This window comes from Gouania willdenowi, chromosome 8 (assembly GCF_900634775.1).
Source record: "Gouania willdenowi chromosome 8, fGouWil2.1, whole genome shotgun sequence".
NCBI lineage: Eukaryota > Metazoa > Chordata > Actinopteri > Blenniiformes > Gobiesocidae > Gouania > Gouania willdenowi.
In genome coordinates, this window is record NC_041051.1 from 10,855,874 (window position 1) to 10,883,838 (window position 27,965).

General features: G+C 38.0%; 1 protein-coding gene and 1 long non-coding RNA gene across 3 annotated transcripts in view; one reads left to right on the forward strand and one right to left on the reverse strand.

Annotated features, from left to right (window-relative positions):
• The first annotated feature begins 695 nt into the window (after positions 1-695).
• Positions 696-27,965, forward strand: part of LOC114468680 (uncharacterized) — a 57,931-nt gene continuing 30,661 nt past the window's right edge. For both annotated transcript variants that reach the window (XR_003674663.1, XR_003674662.1), the window contains exons 1-2: positions 696-860; positions 14,000-14,095. This is a non-coding gene — a long non-coding RNA (uncharacterized LOC114468680). The remainder of the gene's footprint in view (positions 861-13,999; positions 14,096-27,965) is intronic.
• Positions 11,516-27,910, reverse strand: pecam1a (platelet and endothelial cell adhesion molecule 1a). Its single transcript, XM_028455708.1, has 15 exons — positions 27,750-27,910; positions 27,617-27,640; positions 24,799-25,092; positions 23,521-23,817; positions 23,176-23,442; positions 21,851-22,132; positions 19,244-19,543; positions 18,867-19,148; positions 17,701-17,833; positions 17,541-17,608; positions 17,415-17,468; positions 13,752-13,835; positions 13,617-13,673; positions 13,049-13,074; positions 11,516-11,851 (listed from the first exon to the last, which is right to left on the reverse strand). The coding sequence occupies exons 1-15, from the start codon at positions 27,877-27,879 to the stop codon at positions 11,675-11,677; spliced, it is 2,475 nt and encodes an 824-aa protein (XP_028311509.1). The 5' UTR covers positions 27,880-27,910; the 3' UTR covers positions 11,516-11,674.

Sequence of the window (27,965 nt, forward strand, 5' to 3'; positions counted from 1 at the left end):
AACAGTCATCTGTAATTATTCTAAAGTATAATTTAACCATTTCCTCAAACTGCCTGGCAGGCATTTTGCGCAATCAGTCAGCATAATAAAAAGACAAAGTTGACATTGATTTTTGACTTTTTTCTTCAAGTGCATTTTGTTTATTTTATTTAAATTTTTTTTTAACCTCAGATATTTTTTTTTTTCGTCAGTGGCCCTAAAAAATGTCGACATTGATTTTCGACCTTTTTTTTTTTTTTTTTTTCAATTTTAGTCTCCAAATTAGTTTTCCTTCTGTGGCCGTAATACTCTTCCGGATATTTGGGTATGAAGAAGTGCTGTTGATTGATCCTGGTCCAACTCTGAACATTTTAGTCAAAGTAGTTATAAAATGTCAGTCACTGCCCTCTATGGGTTGAAACCCGGCTATCACAATTGATTTTTGCCATTGGCTGACAACAAGATCATGTGACATTTTGGGACCATCTTGCGTCACAAACAAGCACTGTTAGCCCCGTCCCTTTTATAAAAAACTAGCTATTAGCATAGCGTAGATTGTTTATCGGTGTTGCTTGTTTAATACTTTATTTTTTTCAGTTAGGCATCAGCCTTATTCTTGTGGATGTGTGAAGTTACAATGTGAGTCAACAGAATCAAAGAGTTAACAAAGCTGGTGTACGGAGCAGCATCTGCTACACTAATCAGGTTGTGTCTGATCCTGGACAGCCCAGTGGGAGAGGCTCACTGTGGCTAACAAGTATTGCGTTAATGGAACATGATGTGGGTGTAGGAAAAGCGACACAAACTAAATTAGAAGGCAGTAATCCTCTGTTGGCTAAGAGAGATACTGGGTTCAGACCTGATTCGGTGAGGAAGAACTGGTGAGTTTAAAGCACCTGTGAACTCTGAGTTAGCTATTAGGTAAAACTGTATGGAAAATCTGCTTGACATTAGACGCTTAAGGGTTGAATCTGCAACCCAATAATGGGCTATCAACTTCTCCTTTCCCCTGCTTTATTCTGCTCTTTGCCATGAGGTGTTGGCAGGGAGCGACATCTGAATACTGTGATCTGAATGCAATAAACAGATTGGTTGAGGTATTTATCTATGTTTGTGCTCTATTGCAACATACTGGGTAAGACTATGAGGAAGACAAATCAGAGTATGTACATGTATTTAAAAGGACAAAAAGACAAACTATAGAAACCGTGAACATACATCTCAGATTTGAGCATTAACAGATGAAGGATGTGTGAAAACTTTACAACAAGTGACCACGTGGAGCAAAAGGAAAACACTTGATATGCCATCTGCATCAAATGGAGCCGTTTGCTGTTGAAAATGAGCCCAACAGTCATCTGTCCCCACATACATAACATGGTTCTCATGGTTCTCATACTTCTGGACTCTTAAGTTGCTGAAGTTCTCTGCTCATGAGATCATAGTTTCCATGGGTAATTAATGGCCACATCAAACTTCCAATGAGTTAGCATTTTATAAACTACGCATACACTTTGTGTATCACATTTTTTTGATTCACTAAAATACCAATTCCGTTGTCCGCCCATGTATCCATCAGCCTTTTTGGATCACGTAAACGTGTCACTGGTGACATATGATGTAATGACAGTAACTCTGCCCTCACAGAAACAGTTTCTGAAAGCTAATATGTTTCTCTTTTCGGCCAATGTGTATCATTACAGTAATTTTACTCAGATCTGACAAAAGCTTTCAGGCTGCTGCTTCATTTGATTCAAGTAATGTACATGGGGATAAAAGGATTGGATGAAAGTTGAAAAGAACAAACTTTAGTGTAGGAGGAAAAAACTAATGAATGGGTAGCCTTAATTAAAGTTGGGGCTCGTGCTGATACTGGTTGTTACTGGTTGTGTTTGAATGTCACACTCCACACTATGCACTACAAACTCAATGTTGTATGATTAGGATGATGACCATTCACACTAAAGTTTACTTTTAAATTTCCCAAGACATATTTCGAACCAGCAATGACCAAAACCTGAAGCAAACTGAGGCTAAATATCCGTTGATTCTCCACCTTTGGAAATTCGGAAAACATTTCAAGACAGAAAGTGACCAAGTATAATACCTACATGTGGTAGTTTGATCCACAAAACTTGCGGAAACACATTAAACACTTTAAAGCAAGAGCCTTATTTACATAAGCTGTTACGGACCCCTTTTGGATGTTATGTCAAAAAGCTTGATTGCAAGTGTGAGTGGTTGTCTGTCTGTCTGTGTGTTGCCCTGCAATGGACTGGTGTACTCTTGCCTAACGCCCAGTATGAGACGGAGATAGGCACCGGCAGACCCCCACGACCCTAAAAAACAGCAACAGTGGGTCGGAAAATGGATAGATGGATGGGATGAAGGCTGGGGGCACTAGCCGTAACAAAAGTGTTGAAAACTAATTGAAGACAAGAATAAATGCTTTTATTTTGAAAAGGGAATGTTTGGTTTTTAGCTTGAAGCCGGTCCCAGGACGATTTTATGTTCCGCTCGCAATGCATTATGGGGTGGTTGAGTATGACTAGTGTGCCCACAATCACACTCAAAAAATGTCCCCATATAATATAGTATACATCCAGGTATTTGTCGTACTCAATCTTTCAATACTATCTGACATGAATGCACCACATACTCATTTTGACGTCAGACTTAGTATGAATACTGAGTAGTACATTTACAACACAGCCTAAGAGTGGTCAATGTGCATTTTGTTTCAAATACAAATATAGTCATTTTTATTTGAAGGAATGGACACTTGAAGTGGCCAATGTGCAGCATTACAGCTGAAAAAAATACACTGTTGCACTGCTTCTCCAATTGTTTTAGGATTAGACATGGCCACAGTGTGGTTCATATTAGTCCTGCTCCTATGCCCTTGCATGTAATGGCACATTTTTCCTATTAATTGTTGGTTAATTTTGCTAAAACTTATTCCTCATGAGGAGGTGAAGGGAGGTGGTGGAGGTGGTTCTTTGGTAGTGTAAACCGATATCTCAGGCCATGTATAAATGTTGGTATAGCAAAGGGCAGAGCTTTAAAATGCAGACACACCTCCCGACTGTGCCTATCATCACATAAACACTGTAACATTTTCCGGGCAATGACCCATGTGACCCTGAATTAAAAGGCTTCCACTAGAGCAGTGGATAAATGGTCCCATGAGAAGTTAAAGCTTTACAGCCTGTTAAGAAAAGTAATCAGTATGTCACTCACAGGCCCAAATTCAGTCCAGAGGAAAGTGTTTCTGCGCCTGACTTTCACCGTGTATGAGCATCAGTAAAACGGGAAAAGCAGTAAACAGTTGCAGCAGCAGCTGTTGGAGACGTTGGCTCACACTTTTCACATAAGGCAGAGCGAGGCTGGCTGACTTGTTTGTGAGAGGATTGGGTTACCTTAGCTAAAGCCACCAGCCAGCGAAGGGGAGGTCAGAGGTCAAGAGTTTTGCATGCGTGGCTCTAATCTTTTGATGTTGTTTGTTTGAAAGGTGGATTTAGTTTATTAAAAATAAAAGGATGCTCCACTAACCTCTTCTTCTTTCACCAGGGTGCACTGGGAATTCATTCGATTTAAAGGGGACATGTCATGCTAAATCCACTTTTTTAGCCCTTAAATGCATTTTGTTGTATATTTAGAGTGTTTAGAAGTACAGAAAAATTTAAAATAGTCTCTTCAGGTGCTCCGTTGATATCTTTATATTCTGTTTTGGTCATATTTTTCAATCTGTTTCGATTTTTCTATTCTCTATTACGTTTTTTGAACAATAACGTCACAGTATTTGCAGCGGAACTGCCAAATTAGGACATCGACTCCAGGCCCAACACTTCGAGCAATCGGCCGTTTTTATTTCTCGCTTTTATTTTGTAGTCCAAGCTCAAGGATGCCGAAGTTACGAGAGGATAAGTCAAAATGTTCGGTTGTTGGATGTAGTAACCCACACGCTTCATTACACCGTCTCCCAGCATCAGAACCTTTTCGAAGTGTCTGGTTGAGTTTTATTTTTCACAGAAATGTACCCACATCTGTGGGTAAGGTCATTTTTGTGTGCGCGCAGCACTTCAATGATGACTGCTTCAGCAACCTCCACCAGTATAAAGAAGGATTTGCTGAAAGACTTTGTCTGATTGAGGGGTCAATTCCTTCTATCTTTGGAGACGACGAACAGAGCACTTCGGTAAGCTGTAAATAACGCTAAAAAGTGTGACGATAAGACGTCCCTGTCATTGTTTTGTTAGCATTAGCAGTTGCACCGTCTTCATATGTTAGCGTTGTGTGGTCGTTTTAGATCCTTGATGATATGGCCTACGTGATTTAATTTAAGTCTAAAGTTTTCATTAGTCATTTCATTTTGACGTTTTTGTCTCAGAAAGACTGTATTAAAATGCATTTTGTGACGTTAGCTTGGCGCTAGCGTTAGCTCGGTGCTTGTGTTAGCTCACTTGTTAGGATTGTGCAGGTTCATAATCTTCATTTTCATCTCGCTCCGCCAGGTCAGACTCTGGCTCAAACATGTAAGGCTGGATGGACAAGTCTTCTGTTGTTGACATTTTGTAAATAACGTGTGAATAAAAAGTTTATGCGCCGCTACATAACCCTATCTCTTCTATTAAACTACAAAAAAGGCCGAACAGGGTGGAGTTGAACCGAGTGTCACCTCTGCAACCTGGAGAGGGGGCGGGGTATGAAGTGTCTCATTTCATTTAAAGAGGCCGCACCAAAACGAGTTGCTCTCAGAAGCACATCAGAAAAGGGTAGAAAAGGGGCCTGTGGAGCTATAATAATGAGGAATTCAGACCCAAGCATTGCAGTTCCACTTTATATAGACCACAACTGTATGATTTATATGTAAAAAGTCTCCTTTAAGGGAGATCAAACAGTTAAAGGTGGAGGACATTAAAACAGGTGAATACACTGTTGTAACCTTTACCCCTCACTTTAAGGACATGAACATAATACGCTTTTGCACAAATTAATGACTCGAATGGCTTTTAGTATAAAAAAAACCTCAATTATGTAACAGCAGAAATGTATAAAGTTGATGCAAACCGTACCTGCTTATTGACTTAAAACATATAAAGGGGTTAGCACTCTCCTTAATTTACATGAAGGTCTTTGGTGATGTAACAGGGATTGGAGGTTTCACTGCTTAGTGTGACTAATATAATATAATACATTTTGCCCTACTGATAAATGAACAATTCCAAGTTTAGCACAGCACTCTGAAGTGGGAGCTGCAATCTATACTCGCACATCAAAGTAAGACATACTTCACTCTGCACAATAACATTAATACATTCTTGGAAGTAGTTTAAAAAAAAAAAAAAAAAAGAAATGCTAAATGTTTACCATGGCCCTGTGATGTATTTTTCAGTTTTAAATCTGCAGTTATCACTTTTTAAAGGGAAATAAATGGACTTTATGTTTGCATTCAGAATGCTGAATGAACCTCAGAATGTAATGTTCTACACAAGAAAATGACGATCAACTAAATTGATAATTTATTCCTAATGTCTAAGATGAGCTTCTTTTATTTTATTTTAATATTTGCAGAAGTTCACAAGTCATCCTTTAAATACTGAATGTTTTTCATGGTATGTACCACAACAACAGTGGAAGAAGATTGTCTACATGATTTGTTACATAAACCAGGGGTGTCATGATACGATATATCCCGATATAACCTGATACTAAACAATATGATATACATTGTGAGATCAGTAATTACAAATGTCACCTTTACAAGTTCAAAATGGTATTTAATACAGTTTATTTTGTGTGCAAGTGGAATGTTTATCAAACTGTGAAATTACATTTTTTTTTTTTAAAAAAACTTTAAATTTTGCTTCTACAACAGATTCTGATTCTGTTAAGTTCTTAAATTCTTAAAATAAAAATATATAAAAGCGCCCAGTATGTTTTATAAAAAATAAAGTACAATAAACTTCCAGCTAAAATGTATTGAGGAGTGAAGTAGTTTAACAAAGTCTGATGTGGTTCACTGACACCTAGTGACCGGGAGGGTACGTGCTTTGCATACAGTAGCACAATGAAATGTTTTATTTTGTTGGTTAAAACACGATTAAAAAACATTTTTTTGGATCAACACGATAATTGCTTTTTGAAATATCGCAATATACGACTGAATCGATTTTTTTTTTCTCGGAATTACAAATATCAAATTATAAAGCAATTGTTATTTATCAGGATAAAAACCAATAAGCCACTTCTTGTACTGTACTGTACTGTACTTGTGTGCGTGGGTGTGTGTGATTGGATCTTTTATATTATTATTAACCTAAATGGTTAAAGTCCATACATCTTCTTGCGTTGTTTACATTGTTCAAGGTTAGTAGCACTGACTTCCACCCTTGAAGGGAATCAGATTTAGAAACCTATCTGACACTAGAATATAAACTAAGTCAAAATATCAAAAGACCACAGCAACAACAAAAAAAATGTAGCTGTTAAACCAGACATGTTATAATTTATTTAGCATGAATCCAGTGTGATGTTAAGGTAAATCTGTAAAATTATTTATTATAGCTTCAATCTTAAAGAAAATGTATCTACAAGTGTCTAAATAAGAAGAAAAAAGTGATAAATATTCTACCGTTGTGACTGTATTTGCTTTAACAAAATGTTATTTTACTCTTTGTGTGTTCATGAAACATTGCATGCGTCTTGCTCACGACATTCTTGCACTTTTTAAATCTCGATGCGATCGTCCCCTAAAGGTTAAACAAATATTCATTTTTTGGAATGAAGTTTTGGAAAATGTGTAAGAACTACAATAGTCATTGTTTTAAATCAAATGATGAAATGCATGTAATATCTGAGTACCACTCAGATGTGTAGTCATTGAGGAGTATTAGTATGTTGAGGTTTTATTTATTCAAACTACTTTTTTCAGGAAATTTACTTTGATCGCGTGACATGTTATTTTTAATTTTTTCTTCTCGTTTCGATTGCCAACTGTCAGTCTCCCTCAGAGGCATCTACTGATCGCTTACGAGTTTTTTTTGGACGCGGCCGACTTTCAAAAAAAAAGACAAAATGAACTTGCTGGAATTATGAGGATTGTTAGTATTTTGCAACCGCTAATGACAAAAATATGTATTTGTAATAAAGATGTCAATAACAAATCTTCCCTCTTCGACATAATTCTATAACATTTCCTTCAGTTGGTTGAAGAAAGTGATTACATCACCCCTGCATCTTAAGACCAGAAACAGCATTGGCTTCATAAGGCCAAGTCAAAGACAGAATATTCCCAGAATGCATTTCACAAGGGTCATTATGCTGATTATAGCACAGCAGCCAATGGCAGTTGAGGAGTGGTGCTCCAGATACAGGAGGAAAAAGATCGAGTTACACAGCCGGGGACACGAATGGTGTACGTGCAGCAGGAGCAGCAGCACTGTATGACCGTATTAGCAACACTATGGAGCTTTTTTTTGATCATGTGACAGCATTACTCTGAGAGTGGAAGGGCATGCCTGCTTGTAATAGCGATCCTTATGGTCTGTCAGTCCACATGGCCTCACAAATCATAACGTCAGGAACAGTAGTAAATTCAAGCTGACACGGCTGAGGACCTGAGGGCAGATCAGGACCATCATTGGGCAAAGAGCCCTGGAGCTGAGTCTGATATGACCAGGAGTGATGTAATCCGAGTCGTTTTCCAGGAAAACACTTTAGGAATGGATCAGTGGTCTTGGCTACGTGATGTTTTTTAATTCGGATTTAATTATTCCAAATTAAATTATTCGGAATTAAAGTGTTCTGCTTCGTGTTTCCATGGAAATAGTGATTCCGAAATGAGGTTTACATGAAAAACAGGTTTATTCGGCTTTATTCAATTCTGCTTTAGGTGTGGGGGTTGGGAAGGCTCTGATTGGACAGGGGGGCAAACGTGACGTATCACATCTATCAGGAAAAAAACACAACAAACCTTATATTTTCGGCTACAACATAAAAACCACTTAATAAGAACTATTTTCGAGTGTGGTTTTGAATCAGTAGTTTGACAATAACACAGTGTTTCACTTTGGTCAGCTGAGCAGGAGAAGAGAGGCAGAACACCGTACCTTGGTCAATCAAAGCCAGCGGTTGGTGCAACAGCTGTTCTACCTCCATTGTACAGGACATTGAGTGAAAAATTAACTTTATGATGATCCTTTGGCGCTTCATGCCCCGATGTCGTCTGTTCCGTTTGCCGAGGTCCGCGTGAATGTCCGCATGTTTATTCTTCCGTTCATCCACTTTTTTCATTGTCTCCATGTATTTTAAGGCTCTTATTAAACAAATAGTCTCGGCTCCAGTCCGGGCGGCCATCTTGCATTATGTCATCACCAGCGCATCATCGCGGCAAGTTTCACATGCGCAGAACAAGTGGAATTAACCTAAAGCAGAATTAAGTGTTTACAAGATCGAGGAATTATTTAATTTGGAATTAAAATCGGAATAAACCAGCCACCTCATTTGAATTTAATCTTTATTCAGAATTACATTTGCATTAGTAATTAAGTGTTTACAAGGTCAGTTTAAAGAGGAATCAATTTTTATTCTGAACTAAAGGGGAATTAAAGCTCCCATGTAAACACGGCCACAGAGTTAGATTATGAATATTCCGTATGGCTCCATGTCCAATTTTAATAAGCACTGCAATTTCCCTGCAGACTGCTATCGCCTAACATCCTATTTCAAATTGTTTAGCATAACTCTCACCCCTGATATCTAGATAGCATCATATCAGCTCCTGTGTGCCTCATAACAGCAGCTTAAAGTATGCTGTTACTGCCTGTGAGGGCCAAGATTCCACTTAAGTAATGTGATAAAGCTGTAGTTGCAGCTTTATCGTCAGAGCGAGAGTGAGTTTTAGTTCTGGCACCTCGAGGCTGAAGCTCTGCGCATGGATAGAAAACAGTCTGAGGGTATGGTGCAATACTCCACCACACACAGCTGGGACTACCGTCACTCGTTCATCAAGTCTTAGCACAATCGCAGCAATGGGACGATGCTCAACGGTCATGGGAAGAGATACAAGATCACACTGTTCTGTGAATGGCCTTCCACAGTTGATAACGGCTTCATCTGCAGATCCGTGCTAAGAATGGAGATGAAAGAGTGAGGGTTGGTGGCAGGCTGTTGGTTTTAGCTTAGTGTCAAGTGCTGCAGATTGCTGTTTAGATCTGATCCCCTGGTCCGTGGTTCCAAAGAACTTTCTGTCAAATAGAAGATCCCTCATAATCCACACTGTTGACAGCAGTTGCCATGAACTGAGTGAACTTGATTTATACCAACATGGACTTATTTAGCTGTTAAAAAAATACCTCATTGTCCCATTTTACATAACCAGCAGGTGGATTAACAGTGAAAGTGAAAATGAGTACAGTGCAGTTCTTGAAAAGGAGACAGAAATCAGAGCTTCAGACAAAGATAAATCTTAAAATGCAGTGTCATGCAGGCGTAAATAGTTCTCTGGGGTGCCCAATGTAAAAACTCTGTCACTGTTTTATAGCCGACACATTTTGAACATTTAGCTCACTTTTCTCACATTTATGTAAAACAGCATGTTCTATATCATTGTTAAAATAGTGTAAAGATGGAAAATAAATCTAAATGTAAATGTTAAATCTAAATGTATATGTAAAATACAAGTTGAATCTAAATGTTCAATGTAAATCTAAATCTAAATGTTAAATCTAAATGTTTAATCTATATGTTAAATCTAAATGGTAAATCTAAATGGTAAATCTAAATCTTAATGTTAACTGTAAATCCAAATTGTAAATCTAAATCTAAAGGGTCAATCTAAATCTTAAGTCTAAATGTTAAATCTAAATCTAAATGTTAAATCTAAATCTTAATGTTAACTGTAAATCCAAATTGTAAATCTAAATCTAAAGGGTCAATCAATACTTAAGTCTAAATGTTAAATCTAAATCTAAATGTTAAATCTAAATGTAAATGTTAAATCTCAATCTGAATGTTAAATGTAAATCCAAATTGCAAACCTAAATGTTCAATCTAAATCTAAAAGTTCAATCTATATCTAAATGTTCAATCTAAATCTAAATGTTCAATCGGTCGCCAAGTGTAAAGCTAAATGTTTAGAAATTATACAAAGTGGGCAGTTCAGCGCCTGTCGATCACGAGGCCCTGCCCATGCTATACATTTAGATTTAGATTTAACATTTAGATTTATTTTTCATGTGTACTGCTTTAAATGAATTTGTCTCAAATGAAAGAAAACTGAGCTAAATGTGAGGAACGTAAGCTAAATTTTCAAAATATGTCCAATATGAAAAAGCGATGGAGTTTTTACATTTGGCACCTCATAGCTTTGGCAATACATGTCACTCAATTTAAATTTTAACATATATATGTAGCTACTCCACTTTTAAGATTATTGGCATATGTTGTAAGGGGGGTTTCATTACATGCTGTAGGGCCTATAGGCTATTGTTTATTTTTGCTGTTTACGTGACAAAGACATATCCTTAGTCATTGAAATGTTTTCTTTGGAACAGGATCCAACAGCCAGTTGACCTGCTAAACAAATCCAGTTCACAGAGACCTTGGATAACTTTGTGTTATATCATTCAATTAAATCTTAGATAATGGGAAGTGAAACCGATCGCCTCTGAAGCAGGGACAGCAGCGGACGCCATTCTTCTCACATTAAAGCAGATCACAGGCAGGTGTCACCATGGTTTCCATGCAGCACGGCCTGCTGTGTGTCCTCTGAGAGCTCTGATTGTCTTTCAATCAAAATGACAATCAGTTTGTGTATAAACTGTAACATCACCTCTGGAAAAGACCCTGTATTCCTGTCAGGGAATAGCCTTTTTGGTGCCCTAGGCGAGATTACTTAGGGGCCAGCTTAAGGTCATTCGGTGCCACACCCCATGAATTAATAAAAATAGATAAAGTTTTTTTTTTTTCCCCAAGTCTATACACAGTGTTTCCACATTATTATTTATTTTAAATATAAAGACAAAACAATGCAATTCTCCAACACAACAAACCATTGAAAAAAAAATACAACCTATTTTAAAATTTAGAATAAGACACTACAATACAATACAACACCTACAGGTATAGTGCAAATGTCTCGAGGGAACAATAACAAAAATGGAGCAAAATTAGAATTATATAGAATAGAACAAGAATTGAAATAAATTAAGATTAGCAGGTACAGTTACAGATTTTTAATATTAATATTTCAATTAAGAGAAAACATGTACAGGGATTTTAAAGGGTGTATTTCACGTTTATTATATCGTTTTATATTAATATTAAATAAATAAATAAATAAATAGATAAATTGGGGGGTGCAATTTGACACCTAGGAGGCCGCCTGTGTTGCGTTTCGGGAAGGCCGGCCCTGATTCCTGTTCGGAATTAGAATTTTGTCCTCAGGGAATATTATTAAGTAAAATGTAATTTCCTTTGAACTCATTGCGCACATCATCATTGTCTGACCAAGAAATCTTCAAAAATAGGACTCTTTCATATAAAATCTTTATTTGTAATTTATTGTAAATGTACACAGTGAAGCAAATGCCATAGTCCTTTGAATATCAGAAGCACACGCTGCTTTTAAGATCATTCATTACAAAGAGTCATTCTGCCTTTACAAACCAGACACTGTATGTGAGGCCTGATATCACTCTGATCTCTGCTCCTGTTGTTGGCCTACATCTGAATGTTCATTGCTGGCGTCTGCATTGACTGTATGATCAACCTCCGCCGTGTGCTCAGCACCATCGCTGTTGTTACCGTGGTTACCGAGGTCACTTTGTGGAACGATGTCATGGTTCAGCTGAGCGTACTCCACTGACACCTGTTGGAAAGTGAAACTTGAGTAAAGCAAAGTGGAGGCTTGCGATGGAGATAGATGCATTAGGACCTCAAGGCAATGGGGCCAAATCTGGCCCATTACAGCGTCAAATTCGGCCCACAGGAGAAAGCAAAAATTAGAGAGTTGATACTGTATCGCTATATTCATACATTTGTTGCAGGGGCTCACTGTTTTTTCAAATGTATTTCACATGATGTAAGTCATTTTTAATCTCTAATTGTTAAGAAAATTTTAATTTAAAGCAAATTTAAATTTATTATTAATAAATTTAATAAAAATGTGGAAAAATGCTTGTTTTTATTAAAAACTCTAAAATTTGCAACCCACTTGAGATCATAGTGGTCCATATTTGCCCCCTGAACTACAATGAGTTTGACACCTCTGCAGTAAAGCCTTAAACGTGCTTCACGGGTCACTAGAGAGAACATGAACACTGCAATGTGGTTCTTGTAAATTCCTTGTTTTTGCTCAGGATTTTTCTTCATGCAAAAAAGCACAACACGGTTCACAAATGTGTGAAAAACATTGTGCCAGAGGCCGGAAAAACAGGCAAGAGCAGACTGTTAGTGCTGGAAGAAAGATGTGGTCAAAATGTTATGTTAATTGATATTTGCAGGATTTTTTTCTTCACCAGAATATTATGATGAGAAACGAAACATTACAAATTGCACAAACTTGTCTAAAACAAACTTAACGCTCATGCCTTTCATTGTTTGTGTGTTTCTCTGCGTGAGGGCCTTTTGGTAGAATGTGTATATAGTTTCCAAAACCCCCAATTTGGTATCACTCATTTTTGGTGACCCCAAATTCGTTTTTGATCGTGTTTATTATGATGTGTGACGAGATGTGCCAGCTCCGATATTATTATATCATGCATTTTAATAAATTTTTCTTTCAAATTTTCTTCATTTTGCTCTTTTTTTCCTTTAAACTGCAATTCATTTGAACTATATTTATATTTGAGAAAGTGAAAGTATAGTATACAGTTGTTTAAGAAAAAGAACAATACTTTTAAACTGTAAAATGTATTTTTAATCAGTTTTTTTTTTTTTTGAAAATCCATTACTAGACACTTCAGGCGACCACATTTAAATTTCATGCGACCCCACATGGGGTCACGACCCCAATGTTTAAAAAAAACTGGCGTCTATGCACTGTTGTCTGTGTTATACAACTTACAGTGTCAGGAGGAGGTGGTGGAGCACCTGCAAAAACAAAATCAAAGGACAACTCAGGAAACAAAAGATGTTGGAGGATTAAAGCAGGGTTTTTGTGCTCTCCCTATAAACAGATCTGAGTTCCCAGGAAACAGCAGGCTTATCACGTCACACTCACACTCATACTAATATGTGCCTCACTAATAATAAAGTCTTCAGACTAGTCTGCTCTCTGCTAACAAAAGAAGATGTGATTTGACTTCACATCTGCTGCATGGTTGCGTGACATCAGTCCAGTAAAGTAGAGGCTCATGAACAATGGGCTTCAGTTTCTCCCCAGAGTACCAACAATAAAGTAGCCTGCTCTGTTGGTCTAACAGGAAGTTTCCTCTGACGAAAGCAGGAAGTGGACACCTGGTGACGGCTGGTTCTGATTTAATGGGACATTCTTTTCCTAACAATGCTCATGTTTAAAGTTGGTCTTGTTCTCATTTCCTGCATGGCGCTTCCCTTCCAAACACCACTGACCTAATTACAGGCTCCTTGTAACACAAAGGGGATTTATCTAAAGAGCAGGATGTCGCTCTTACCTTGTGTGGAGGTGCACACTTCACTGTACACTGTGTCTGTACCAGGTTTCACTGGAGCTAATATAAGACATAGGGGATTTATTTCACAGCCAAAACAGAGCTTGGATGATTGGTTTTTGATTGAAGAACTCTCACCTTTGTTGGGATCTGCTTCAGGTGTCCGTACCTCAGTGTACTGAGGCTCACATTTTTCTGGAGCGGGATTCTGGTCATCAGACTCTGCAGAACAATGGGGTTAAATTCAATCTTGGCATTAAACATAAAAACGGTGTACATTTAGGACATCCTCAGTTCTCAGAGTGAGGTATCAGGCAAAGCCATTTAGAGAGAGAGTTGCGACAACTTGACAACATTGAATTTTTTTTTTTTTTTTTTTTTTTCAGCAATGGCTCACGATCGTTCCCCGGAAGTGAGCAGTTTACTTTTGCAGCGCAATGAAGCAAGAGCGGACTGGACAATTTGTGATGCACTTTTGAATGGTAAGACGTTTAAATAAAGCCAGTGGCTATCCGTAAGCTTGCCGTATCAATATACCGACATTCTATCCGTACGCAGCGCCCCTCATTGGCCAGTTTAGGTCACTTGACTAAGACTAACCCTAACCCTAACCCTAAACCTAATCCAACCCTAACTCTAAAAATTGTTGCGATATATGGTTATAACTTAACCCTAACCCTAAACCTAACCCTAAGAAGTACGTGTACTTTGGTAAACGTACCAATAGCACTGGGGGTTGTCCATACGGCAACCGTACACCTTCTTAAATAATCATTTTGGATAGTATAATTATTATTATCAGCATATCTAAACCCATTAACATGTGCATTAAAGCTTGTTAGCGGATTATCCCCTGCTAAACTAGTAGGTTAAGGGATCATTAGCAGATAACAGATGAGGCTAGGATATGCTAAAGTGAAGTGAAAAATGAAGTGTTTGAATATGATCGCCTCACAGATTTTTTTTATGGTTATAATCCTGATTTATTTTGAGATTGCTATAAACATAATAAATATGTTTTCAACGTGTCTTGTCTGGATGTGGTCTGTTTTTTAATGACCCCCTTTTTCAGATTCCTGCACATGCAAGCCAAAGATATATTTCTGCCTTTTGCAAAACAAAAAGTAGACAGTGAAGTTATTCTGAATTTGTAAATATTATGTATTCATGTATATATAGTGTTACGGAGGGCAGGGTTGCATACAAATTGTAAACAGAAAGAATTAATTCAATGTATTTGCAACGGATTCCCTGGACAACGCAACAGCATCATGCTGCTGATGCTAATCCTCCTCTGACCCGTTGTGCTGTCAGTTGACCATCATTGATAGTCACCTGTCAGACTCCGTTTGTCCTAGAGATCCTAGAGTATACATTCAATCATTAATATTACATAGGCGCTTAATTACCATGGGATTTCTGAAATAAATAAAAAATAAATAAACTAGTATGATTTTTTAAACACTCCCCCTTCTAAATAAAAGTTGGTTGTATGCATACAAGTTGTATGGCTATTAGTATGTTAATAAACATTGGGATGTGAAGTTTAAGAACACTAAAGAAAATTCAAAGCAATACATACTGTATACAATACATATCAACACGGTTTTTAACCAAATTAATGTTGGCCTTAACTACGTCAAAAAAGCAGATAAGCCAGCTATTTACACTAATCTTTAAGATGAATTTACGTTTGGAAAAAAACTATTCATAGAACTACATAATTATATATTGTATATACACATACGTATGATGTGTACAGTATTAATATTTTAAATCAATGCAGTTATCGACACAAACTTACAGAAAATCTCAGTGTTGTCACTCAGAATCAATGAATTGGAATTTCCTGTCAATAACTTCCAGGAACAATTTGAGTCTACAAGAATCAGCTCTGGTATCAGGTATCAGGAAAACCTCTGTCATTTGTCGGACCAAACGGACTACATTGTCAGATGAAATGGCCTCACTTGTCAAACAAAACTGACTCATGTCTCAGCAAATGAAACTGCCTCAGGCTTCAAAATAAAAGTCATCAGACTAAACAGCCATCAATAAAACTGCCTCGTGCCGTAAAACATGACATAAAGTTGTATTTTGAAGAAGCCGGAATTACACATGACGTCATCAATATGTGCTGCTTCAGATATGAGAGGAAGTTGAAAGCTGTTATTTTCTATTTATATTTAAAGGTTAAGATGTATCAACGTTTCATTTAACTATTAATCAAACAAAATGAATAGGATATATACATCTATATATTTTCTTTTGGTTGCCAGAACATCGCCAACATTTAATCAGCTGTTCCTTGTCCCATTATCAACATGTCCTGAAAATTTCATCAAAATCCGTTCATAACTTTTCAAGCTATCTTACACACACACACACACACACCAACATACTTCCGAAAACCGTTTTTGTTTTCGAAAGTAATAAAGTTGAATTTAATTGAATCCAATCACGCGGAGCCCCCCGAGACCGCAAGACTTCATAGTGGTTTACCAGGTGTCGCAGTCACTAATGTTGACTTTATTTATTATTTTTTGTTTACTTCCTCTTAATCAGTTGAGATTTAAAATGAAAACATTATCGTTTCAGACATTTTTTTTTTGTGTTGTTCTGATCCAGTCCACTCAGGAACGAGGCCTATGATGGACTGGTAGCATGTTCACATTGCACTCTGAGTAAACTGAGAACCACAACAAAATAGCCGCAATCCAAAGAGAACAAATTAGTAAATTATCAAGGATTTTACGTTCCTAAAGCTCCTCAAGACTCTCAAGACTCAAGATGTACCCATCAGTATGTCAGCTGGTAGCAATTTGCTAATTTTCTTTCTTTTCTATAGTCATAATGAGACACTGGAATGATGAAAAACTACCACACAATGTTTGTGCAGTTACATAATTACTTGGTGTCTTTTTTTTTTTTAATCTTGTCTGCACATGCTGTCAAAGGTCAACACTACAAGAAGTGCAATCATTATGAGACAGCAATGCATGTTTTGTTACTGCAATAAAATAAATTAAATTGATTTATTTTATTGCTTAATCACCAGCCCTCCCTAAGGAAGGGTAAGATATCTTTTATTAGAGGGAGGATATAAAAAGGGAGAGCAGTGTTACACCTAAGTGGAGAGGGAGGGGGAAGGGAGCAGGGAGGAGAGACTCAAGGTAGGAAATAGAAAGGGTGGGGAGAATAGATTGTTTTACAGTGAGGGTGAGATGTGAAGTTGTAGAATATATTGTGCTTATTATGTTGTGTAATCAAGCCAGTATAGTGACAAGTGTGAAGCTTAGCTATAATGGTGGTGGCTGTGGACAGGGGGAATGAGTGAGTGGTAGTACCTAAAGCAGGTATTTGGGATTAACGTGTCTAAAGTTAAGCCCAGTATGAGTTTTATCCCACATCCCAAGGCGTGCCAGTGCATCGTAGACCAGTATATGTGCAAAAAACCGCTACCGAAAACCCAGGAACTGCAGCCAGGCCAGCAGAAAGAGTGGGGGCCAGGGAGCCCCAGGCCACCCCCCCACGGTCGAGCAAAAAAAAAAAAAAAAAAAAAAAAATAAAAAATTACTTGGTGTCCATGACTTTCTTATACTTGCACCAAAAAAAGGTTTAGAACACTTTAATAAATCACAATTTTGAGTAGGACACATTCTCTTTAGGAATGGATGGAAATGACCACAAACAAAATTAATCTTTAATGATTTAGTAATAAAGCAATATCAGTGAGTTATACAATATGTCCAAAGTAAGACTTAATATTATTACATGAAAGAGATTCATGAGTTTACTCACCAGAGCCTGATACGTGTTCACTCCAAATACTTTTGCCCATCATTCCAGGTGTGACTGCACCAGAGAGAAATAGCAGCATTATTTAGTAGAGTTAATAATGTTGTTTTTCTGCATATGAAGCTTTACCATTAGCAGCCTCGTTGACCTCGGCCTGCGTGAGGCTCAGTCGCTCTGCTTTGGTTCCAGCTGACTTCCTGAAACAAAGTCAACACACAGCACAATAAGTCACACACAACTCACCTTTAAAACACTGATCTTTGATAAGAACAAAAGCATTGTGACTTACACTGACAGGTTGGCACTTCTTTTCCTCTTAAATTGAAGGAGACGCCTTCTGAAGGCAACAACAAGGATTAGGGCCACTATGAACAGGATGCAGATAACTCCGATAACGCCTTTCTTCCAGCCGGCCAGCTTCACTGCAGGACATGGTTAAATATATGTCAGAAGACATAACTATTTAAACTTCATTTTAAACTAAAAAAAAAAAACACAGGCAACAATTACTGTAATTTTATTTAATATTCATTCATTTCATTGATTAATTTTATATGTTGTAAACCTGAGAATCATCAATTAGTTTTAATTATTTTATTAAAAAAAACAAAAAAACAAAAACAGCATCAAAACATTTTGAATATGTTTATTCAAACTTAGAAAACAGATTGTAGGACAAATAATTACATAGACATCATAATTCAAGAATCAGATATTCATTTAAATCAAATGGATTTGAATTCTGCATTTTTAAGTGTAAGTGTTTTTCAGCGTATAATTCGGATCACCAGACTTAATAAATGATAATGTTTGACATTCCTTATTTTTTCTGTTATAAATTGATGAATAATCCTAGATATAATTTCTTGAAGAGGAAAAAAAACCCAAAACAAACATAATTTATTATTATTATTCAATAAAAATATTAAAATGTTAAGCTCTCGGCAAACGAATCAGCAAATCTTTCAAAAAGTAGGATAACACTTTACTTGACGTTTTATACATAAGGGCTGACATTACAGTTATTATTATGACACGACACCTGTCATTAGCATGCATAAGCTGTCATGAAAGCTGTCATTAAGTGTTGTTCTTTACCCTAACCCCTAACCCTTCGTTACCCTAACCCAGGTCTGCAACCTTGACTCTGAAAGGAACTATTTAGCGTGCTGAGTCATTGCACAATGTGATTTATTACGGAAAAAACGCCACAATAACTCCAAAGGTGCCACAATTTAACGAACAACACTTAATGACACCTTATTAATTTAATGACTGTTAATGACAGCGTAATGTCAGCCTTATGTATAAAAGTTAAAATAAAGTGTTACCAAAAAATATCTTAAATTTCAAATGTCAAAGTATCCCATAAATTAAAATCCACCATTGCAAATGGTAATTTTCAGTGTTTCTATTCTTAACTGACTTCATGCTTTAAGTGAGAATCGAACCCACCTCCAATCATGATGCTGTGACTCTGCTTGGTTTCTTTGGCCTGGTTGGTGCTCACACAGTAATAATGTCCTCCATGCTCTCCTTTGACATTGGGTATATTAAAGGATGCTTGCAGTTTATTGTAGGTCTGTGAATGGAGAGCGTTCCTTTTCTCCGTGTGGTACCAGGTGAAGTTGATTGGAGGACTTCCTCTCTGGACGGAGCAGACAAGAGTCATATTCTCGCCCTCGGATACGTATCCCACGTTGGGATAAATACTCAACACTGGTTCGGACACTGGCTCTGCACGAAGCAAACACATTGTTAAGCCACTTGGTTTTGCTAGTTGTGTGTATTGTGTCTTATAGTCTTATAGCTCTACAAGCCACACTACACACCTATGATGTTGGTTGAGCGCAGCAGCTGGTGTCCTGTCTCAATGACCGCAGGCTTACGAGGGCTGTTCTTCGCATGGCAAACAAAGTTGTCCAATTGGGAGCTTTTAAAGATGGCCGAGAGGTCAAAGATGGCTTCTTCCTCTGGCCTGCTTACTACTCTTTGCTGACTCATCCTGTCAGAGATGTGGAGAGTGTATGTAATGGGCAGGGTGCCACTATCACTGTGACAGCGCAGCTGGAAGGGCTTTCCCAGCAACAGCGTTCCTCCCACTACACTCAGCACTGGTTTGGACACCGGAACTGAGAACAAGACAAGTTCATAGACATCTTTAAAGAGCTCCTGATTCAACTAAAACCACAAGGACAGACTATTAAGGCTAATACAGTGTATATAATGCTTATTTAGATTAAAATGGCCCTTATTTATCAACCGTTTGTACGTTCAGATCTGAGCGTATGATGTGCATTCGACCAAATTGACTCAAGCTTCGGTATTTATCTGATCTGGTCTGATCTCGTGTACGCAAATCTGAGTGAATGTATTTGTGATTCAGCACAGCCAAATCTGATTGTGACTGAAATTAAAGTATCAAACCAGCCTCAGCTGTCATTTAAGCATAAGCAAACGCACATTTAAAACAAATTAAACAAAATAAAATCCATTTTAAAAAAAGCCCACATGGAATACCGTTTAACCCCGCTAATAAACTCTGCTACTGTCCAAGTGCGGACACACGTACACGAGACGCGCTGCTATGCTCTGTCTTTGAGAATGAGGTCCACATCACTGGGGGCTGTATGGAGGAAATAGGACTTAATTTACGCCTTTAAATGTAAATACTGGTGGTACCTTAAAGTTTTACGAATGCATTAATCAGTAATGTGATGATTTATAGGTAAAATTGGCTCAATGCATAATAAACACAGACAAGGATCAACATTTAGTAATTTTTAAGCGTTTCCATCGTTAATTTCTTTTGTTTGTTGTTGCTGTCTTTGGTGCATACTTGTGTATTTTTGCACAAATATTCCAATGTGGTTTTTTTTCACCACAAATGGCAAATTAATTGAACGTAAACTTGAACTAATCTGATATTTATTGCCCAAAGCCGGGCTATTCAACTGGCGGCCCGCGGGCCAAAACCGACCCAGTCCTCTAACTTAACTGGCACGTGGCCCATCTATCCATAGTTAGTGAATAAATTGTTAAATGTCCGCTAAAAACTGTACACACGCAGAGCATAATTAACTCAGTCTCCGGTATGTCTCAGAAATGTCTCCATGTATCAGTATCTCCCCACAAGAAGCAAACTAGTGCTGTTACTGTTATTTAAACTGGAAGGTGGGTATGTTTGTCAGCTGTTTTTTTTAATTATTAGAAAGCGAGCACATTTTTTTTGTGACTGTGCCCTTTTAAAAAAGAATCAAAGCTAAAGCTAGTTATGTTTTGTTTTTGTTTTTTTATTTCTTGCACAAAAAGCCAACAGGTATATGCTTTTGGGACTATGCTTTATTTTTCTATTTTTTTTTTAAGTTAAACCTTAAGCCAGAAGGTGCTGTTACTGTTATGTAATGAAACCAGGAACTGGTCATGTTTTTCAGTTTATTTATTTCTTGCACTTTTTAAACCAGCAGGTGCTGTGATTATTATTCAATTAAACTTGAAGCTGCTTGTGTTTTTTATTACTTGTTCAAAAATCCAACTGGTGCTGTTTATATAATTTGAAGAGTTCAATAAAAATATTGAAAATGTGATGGTGCTTTGTGTCAGTTCACTACGAGAGCAACTGTACCAGGAATGTCTGGCCCACAAACCATAGCCTTCCGACAAAATGGCCCACAGCAAAGTGTAGTTGAATAACCTTGGCCTAAAGCCTGCGGACTGAGGTCGATACAAACGTCATATCCGTGTGTGTCTCCAGGATCTCTGTTGTGTAGTTGTTACTTGTTCACACAGGGGGGCGGACTTCACCTGCTTAGTTACTGATCCTCTTCCACAGAGTTCGCTTAAATGCGTTTCTTAAATTCCAGTTTTCACACGTTCAAAATGCACACTTTGTTTTGCTGCACCTCAGATGTGAGGATGTCAATTTTCATGTTGGAAAAGCTTTTTTTGTTTGACCTCAGTGGGCGGGGCCTCCGAAACAGAAGGGGGTAACAAGTTAGTGACGATCGAATTCAGCCTCCGAATTTATCAACACCCGCTGATTTGTATGCTGGGCATGGTTGGATATGAATGTTTCATAAATCACACGTTGGTCCTGTCATACAACTAAATGTGCACTCAGATTTGCACCCGTTTTCACGCAAGGTTGATAAATGAGGGCCATTGTGCTCAGGAAAAGGAAGGTGCTACTGTAGATATAACTTTACATTGTGGACATCAGTTCCTAAAACATTTCAGAGCACTTATTATGAAAGGTTCTCATTGTGAAAGGTTCAAAACAAAAAATTGTCTCCTCACTCGCTATTTTGTGTACAACAGGATGAGCTGAGCCATTCATACAGTGTAATTGTTTGCATTTTATCTCTGTATCACACAGGAAGTTGTACCCATATTCAGGAAGTAGAGGCTCCAGAAATACTTCCAACAACTAGAAAACTTACCTTTGGCTTTGACAAGCAGTATTTGGCTTTCTTTGATGAAAGTGTGTTTCACTGAAGTTGCCTGTGCGTGACAAGTGTAGTTGCCGTTCTTATATGGGTGTCCCACGGAAATGTACGAGTCAGCACTCGTGACTTTGACGTTGTCTTTGTAGTAAGAGAATCGCATGCTCTCGTTGCTGATCTTCTCGGGAACATAAATTCGGACTGAACAGGTCATAATGAAGCGATCTCCTTCAAACAAGTCTTTGGGCTCTATAGTCAGTCGTGGGTTTGAAAACAGTTCTGTAGGAAGATAAGACAGCATCAGTTCTGCTACTCGACGAAGGCGGTCGCCTCTTTATTTGCTCCCTCTCTTCCCACCCTATCTGTCCCTGCTGCTGCTTTGTTTTGTCTGGTCTTGTGATTCTAATAGGAGCCTTTCTCTGCATCTCATCCAAAACTGGAATTATGGAACTGGTCAGTTGGTCTCTCAATGCAATCAATCAATTTTTTTCGACAAATGGATCAGGCAGTGGTGAGCCCGCGTATCCAAGTGGGACGTTTGTGGCTGGATATGCATTGGACGCTTGGAACAAGTGGAGAGTTGTGTCTGTTGATTCTTTCTGTAGAAAATGTGGAAGACATCTACATGATTGGAAGTATGGTAGCAGGCATGCTGCTGATTGGAGCTGCCAACTTTCTGACCTATTGCAACGTCCGTATTATATTGGCAACTATTTTGGGAAGGCTGTCAGTCATTTCTGAAGGATGGGGCAGGCCTCTCAACACTCAGACTCATGTGATGAAAGAGGTCAAATGCAAACAGGAGCATGGAATTGAAACTAACTTGGAGAAGCTGAGTGCCCGGCTTGGAAGTCAAAAGGCCACCTTATTGGATTAATGCAGAGAGACATGGACAGAAGGATATTGAAATTGACCTAGCCTGAATCAAAAACACATTGGTTATCTGCTTTTGGCTCCCAAGCCAGCTATTCAAGGCTGCCTCATCTACTATCACCAGGAAGTTTCTGCTTTTGCTTTGTGCATGTACACAAGTAGGTTTTTTCCTAGTTTTATACTGTCCTCCCAAATAGGGAATTCAGTTTAAAACCTCCCTTTTCCCCGCATCTCTCCTCCTGTTTTCCCCCTATTTTCCATTTAAATTAGTTGGTGGATCAAAAGGCTGCCTCGGTGTGTTAATGTGTGTCCTTCGCTCAAACTACCAAGTTAAATTACTATTTTTAAACTGTACCTGGCAAATAAGATATTTTCTGATTCTGATTCTTATCAAGAAGCATTGACTTTACCCTAGACTTTGTACATTAACATGTAGACTAGTATCTTGCCTTTGACGGTGAGTGTTTGGTAGTTTTCTTTCTGCACGTTCCCCCACTCCGCTTTACAAGCCAGTTCTCCAGAGTCCCCCTTTTCAGCTACAAACTGATGACTGAGCGCTGGGGCTCCGACCTGCTTGAGAATCCTCCGATCCTTCGTCAAAAACACTTCAATGTTTTTCAGCGGGCTGCCAACTACTCTACAAACCACCTCCACTATGTCGCCCTCAAAGACTTCAGTGGAGGGCAGAACATTCATGACCGGGGTAATACTAAGAGCTGCAAGAAAGAGATGAAATAGTCAATTGTGAATCTCCTTAAAACAACTTAAAATTGTACACAAGGTGATTTTACTACCTTTGACGATAACTTGAATTTCCTGGCTTTTGTTGGAGCGTCTGGTTCCAGAGACTAAATTGATCTCATAGTCACAGAACAGGAAGCTGTCTCCGATGTGCATCAGTCTCAGAGTAGTCTCAGTTGAGTTCCCATTGGTTACCAGCTGCTTCATCTTTACAGGCTCTCCACTCCGAAATCTCTGGTAGAAGCCAAATATGAGCGATCCTTTCTCCTCAGGAGCGCTGCAGGTGGCTACAAACTCCTCGTTCTCGTACGGTCTTAAATTATTCAAGGACAGATGTGGAGTCTGAAGGCCTGCAGGTGGGAAGCCCAAGAAGAGAGTGTAAAGAATGCCTCCCCTGTTGCACACTTAGATATAGTAGAGATGAATAAACTCTACAGATGTATTGAAACTGTCAATCTGTGAACGATGCTTGATTATCCAAGAGATCTCACAATGACTTAAGCTTGTGTAGCTGTATATCCTAGAGCAGTAGTTCTCAAACTTTTTTGGTTCAAGTACCCCCCTTTCTCTTATTTCTGAATCCAAGTATCCCATTTTTTTGACTACATTTTGCTCAGAATACTATAAAAAAACAACTATAGAGCATAATGAGGGAATGAATGAGTGATAACACACATTTTAAAGAAACTCATTTTGTAAATAAGTGGAAAGAAACAGTATTTAGTGCAGTGGTTTGATACCAAGAATTTCTGGTGACTCCAAAGATATTGAGCTTAGATAAAAAAACATTTTTTACTGCAGTTTAGTTGAACTAGATTCACAAAGTGAAAGTGTAGAAATACATCTGTTTAAGATCGTGTGTTGTTTTGATTTTATTTAAATGTATTTATATTCAAAAAAATTCAAAAATGTATTTTAATTTTTCTGAAATTTCAGGCGACTCCATTCAAACTCCAGGCAACCGCACATGGGGTCCCGACCCCATGGTTGAAAAACACTGATTTAGAGGCTCCTGAATAGATTTATTTCTATAGTTTTTGTTAATTTCAGTCATATAATGGGACCAAGACTGACAATTTAGTTTTTACCCCCTGTAATGCTATTGCGTACCCCTAAGGGTACACGTACCCTCATTTGAAAAAGACTGTCCTAGAGCATGTGAAAGAATGTGTGAGGCAATACCATTCTCCTTTAGTTGTTAGCTGTTTTTAAGCTCACAGATGTATTTTTCCTTGACCTCAATAGGGTAGAATGTGACAATTTCTTTAATTTTATACCACACAGCAGAGGACAAATAGGTGATGAATCTGAATACAAATCTATTGCTCTACCTGTGACATCCAGTTTCTGTCTGATGCTGGTTTTGCTCTTGTCCTTGATGGTGACTCGACACTCGTAGTTCCCAGAGTCGGCCGCCCTGGCCGGGTTGAGTTCATATTCCACAGAGTCCTCTGTGGTGTTGGATGAATAGATAAGCACGTCGTCTCGTGTGAGCTGGAACTTCTGCTTGAGGTGAGGGATGTTGTTGTGACTGACGCTGACCTGACATCGGACTGTTACCGGCATCCCACTGAGAACCGTGCTGCCAGGTATGATTGAAAGTCCCACTGTATCTATAATATAAGCTTTAGTTCCCAACGTGTGTATGTAAGAGAGAGAGAGACAAAATTAGTCACGTAAATCACAAAAATCACAACCGAACAACAGGAAGTGAAGCAGTAACACAACACTGGTATGAGGTGATCATCTGAGGAAGTCACCCCCTGACCTGTTGCTGTGCAGTAGACTTAGTGAACAGGAAGGAAAAGCAAAAACAAAGTGTGAGACGCTCTACTTCCCCTTTGGAGAAACATGTCTACACTCCTTCAACAACAGAAACATATTCTCCACTAAATCTAAATCAACCACATTCCGGGGTGGACTGGGACAAAAATATATCCCTGGCTTTTTCTGTCCAGACCAGCCCTCTACATTATCAGTGGACACCATGTACAAACCGTAATTAAGTCAGTGATGATCAACATATGGCTTTTTATGTCTTAGATTTAATCATTACTCTCCCAGGAAAGACAGAAACTTTTTAACCCCATTTTACCTAGTTCCTTTGGTCTTTTTGCAATTTTCGTTGTCCTTTTTTTGCCCCTTTTCAAAAAGTGCTGACACTATTTTCAGACTTTAACTAGTTTTTGCTAATAAATATCCCGTTTTTTCTGATTAAGTTCTTTTTGATACTTTTATTCAATTATTGTCCTCTTTCATTTTTTGAATTCTTTTCCTCCCAAATAAGCTATCCAATAAATACCACTTGTTTCCTTTTTTCCCTACATTTGGCCTCTTTTTGTTAGACATTTTTGCCCCTTTTCACTATTGTTTGCCTCATATTGCTCATTAAAGCTACCATTTGCCAGTACATACCACCTGGTTCCTCTTTATTGGCCACTCTTGACTGATTCTGTCTCATTTTAGTCACTTTACACTGTTTTTGGGACCATTTTTTGCCACCTGCTACCGTGTCTGCCTCCACTCGCTCGTCGCTTTTGTGTAATTTAGAGGATTTATGTGGAATTGTTTGTGGAAAAAATTGAGAGTTCTTTCCACAATTTGCAATTAAAAAAAATGACTGCATTCATGTGATATACACAAAGGAAAACTGTAAGCCCCTAAAAATACTGTAGAATTTCATTAAATTGGTGAATTTGAGATATTTACATTACAACTGAATTATTTGGTAATTTTACAAAACAGTTAATTTTTTTTGTTTATTTTTACTGTCTCCTGTGGGCCAAATTGGACGCTCTCAAGGGCTGGATTTGGCCCCCGGGCCTTGAGTTTGACACATGTAATTTATAATATATAATTGCACTACTTACACCGTTGTCACATTGACGCTCTCTTCATGGTTTGTTGTAATTGATTTGTTCCTTCTAACTCGGGGACACACACACAATAATGCCAATGTAGCTGTTTTGAACTTGTTCAAATGGAGATCTACTCTATTCCATTCTATTTTTTTAGTTGCGATCCCAGATTGAGTAAAAAGAAGTTGTTTTCATTCACTTACACCTTTACTTTTTGGCTGGGCTCACTCAGAAATATTAAGAAACAGAAAAACTCAACCATATCCTCAGATCTCACAAAAAAAGCATGTGAAAAAATCATTCATCATTTAGTCAAAATGTGCACTTTTCTAAGGACTTTGGCAAAAATTATTTTCTTTATGTTTTCTAACAAGGCCATTTTAATCATCAGAATAAATTCAGATCAAGATTCTAGATCCTGTGGAGAATTTTGTCAGAAACCTAAAAGTCTGTAAACAAACTAAGCAGCGCTTTGAAAAATACAACACTGTAACCAGGGTTTGGGGTCAATTATAGTTGTAATTGCGTAAATGATAATTAATTACAATGATGGCGTAGTGATATCTGAAATTGTAATTGAAAAAAATCTGTTGCTGTTGAAATCGGAACTAAAATATAATTGATAATTTACTTTGTAAGTTGATTTCAATGGAAATTTCTTTTAAATTTCATGAAAATTCTACAAAAAACTGTTCATTACAATTTAATTGTCTATTTGTACAATTGCCGTACGGACAACCCCCGGTACGGTTACCAAAGTACGGAGCGTTTTAGGGGTAGGGTTAGGGATAGGTTTCCCTATATCGCAACAATTTTTAGGGTTAGGTAAAGGTTTATGGTTAGGTTTAGTCTTAGTCACGTGACCTAAACTGGCCAATGACTGACCTATCATGTGACCTAAACTGGCCAAATAGGGGCGCTGCGTACGGATAGAATGTTGGTATATTGATACAATAACTGTACAGATAGCCACTGCCTTTAATGAAAAAGGTAACAATGGTACAGTTCTATGGCTTATACATATGTAAATAACAATTATTAAACTTTTCTCACTCTCTGTCAGTTCTCTTGAGGATCATTTTGCCATTAAAGAAAAAACTGAAATGAAGGGGTATACTGACCCACACCAAAAATATGAATACCAATGTTTTCATTAATGAGGAAGCCTAAGACGGTAATTAAGAGATGAAAAAGATTGTCATTGAAAAATGTAATTGACCCCAACCCTGACTGTACCCCTCGTACTGTATTAACTGGGAATCAATATTCAGGATGTTTCAGGAATACTCACATGACTGCCCTCTGGCACTTTGCCCTGAGAAAAGAAAAGGCAGAAAGCAAAAAAAAGGAAGTTAGTCAGAAGATTGGATTTAAAGTGAAGATCATCCTTCATCTGTAAAATGAGAACAGCAGGAGGTCCTCACAGAGGAGCAGGAGGCTGGGGAGAAGCAGCAGCACCAGTAGGCCGGAGGGTCTGGAGCCCATCCTGAGGGAAAGAAGTTCACCACTGAAGGATGAAGGTCCAGCTGCTGCACTGCACAAAGCTCTTAACATCAGGGTGGACCTCCTCAGTAAAGAGGTGGAGTATAGTATGTGGTGCTGATGGGGGTTTCCTCTCCTTATCGCTCAGACTCCTTGTG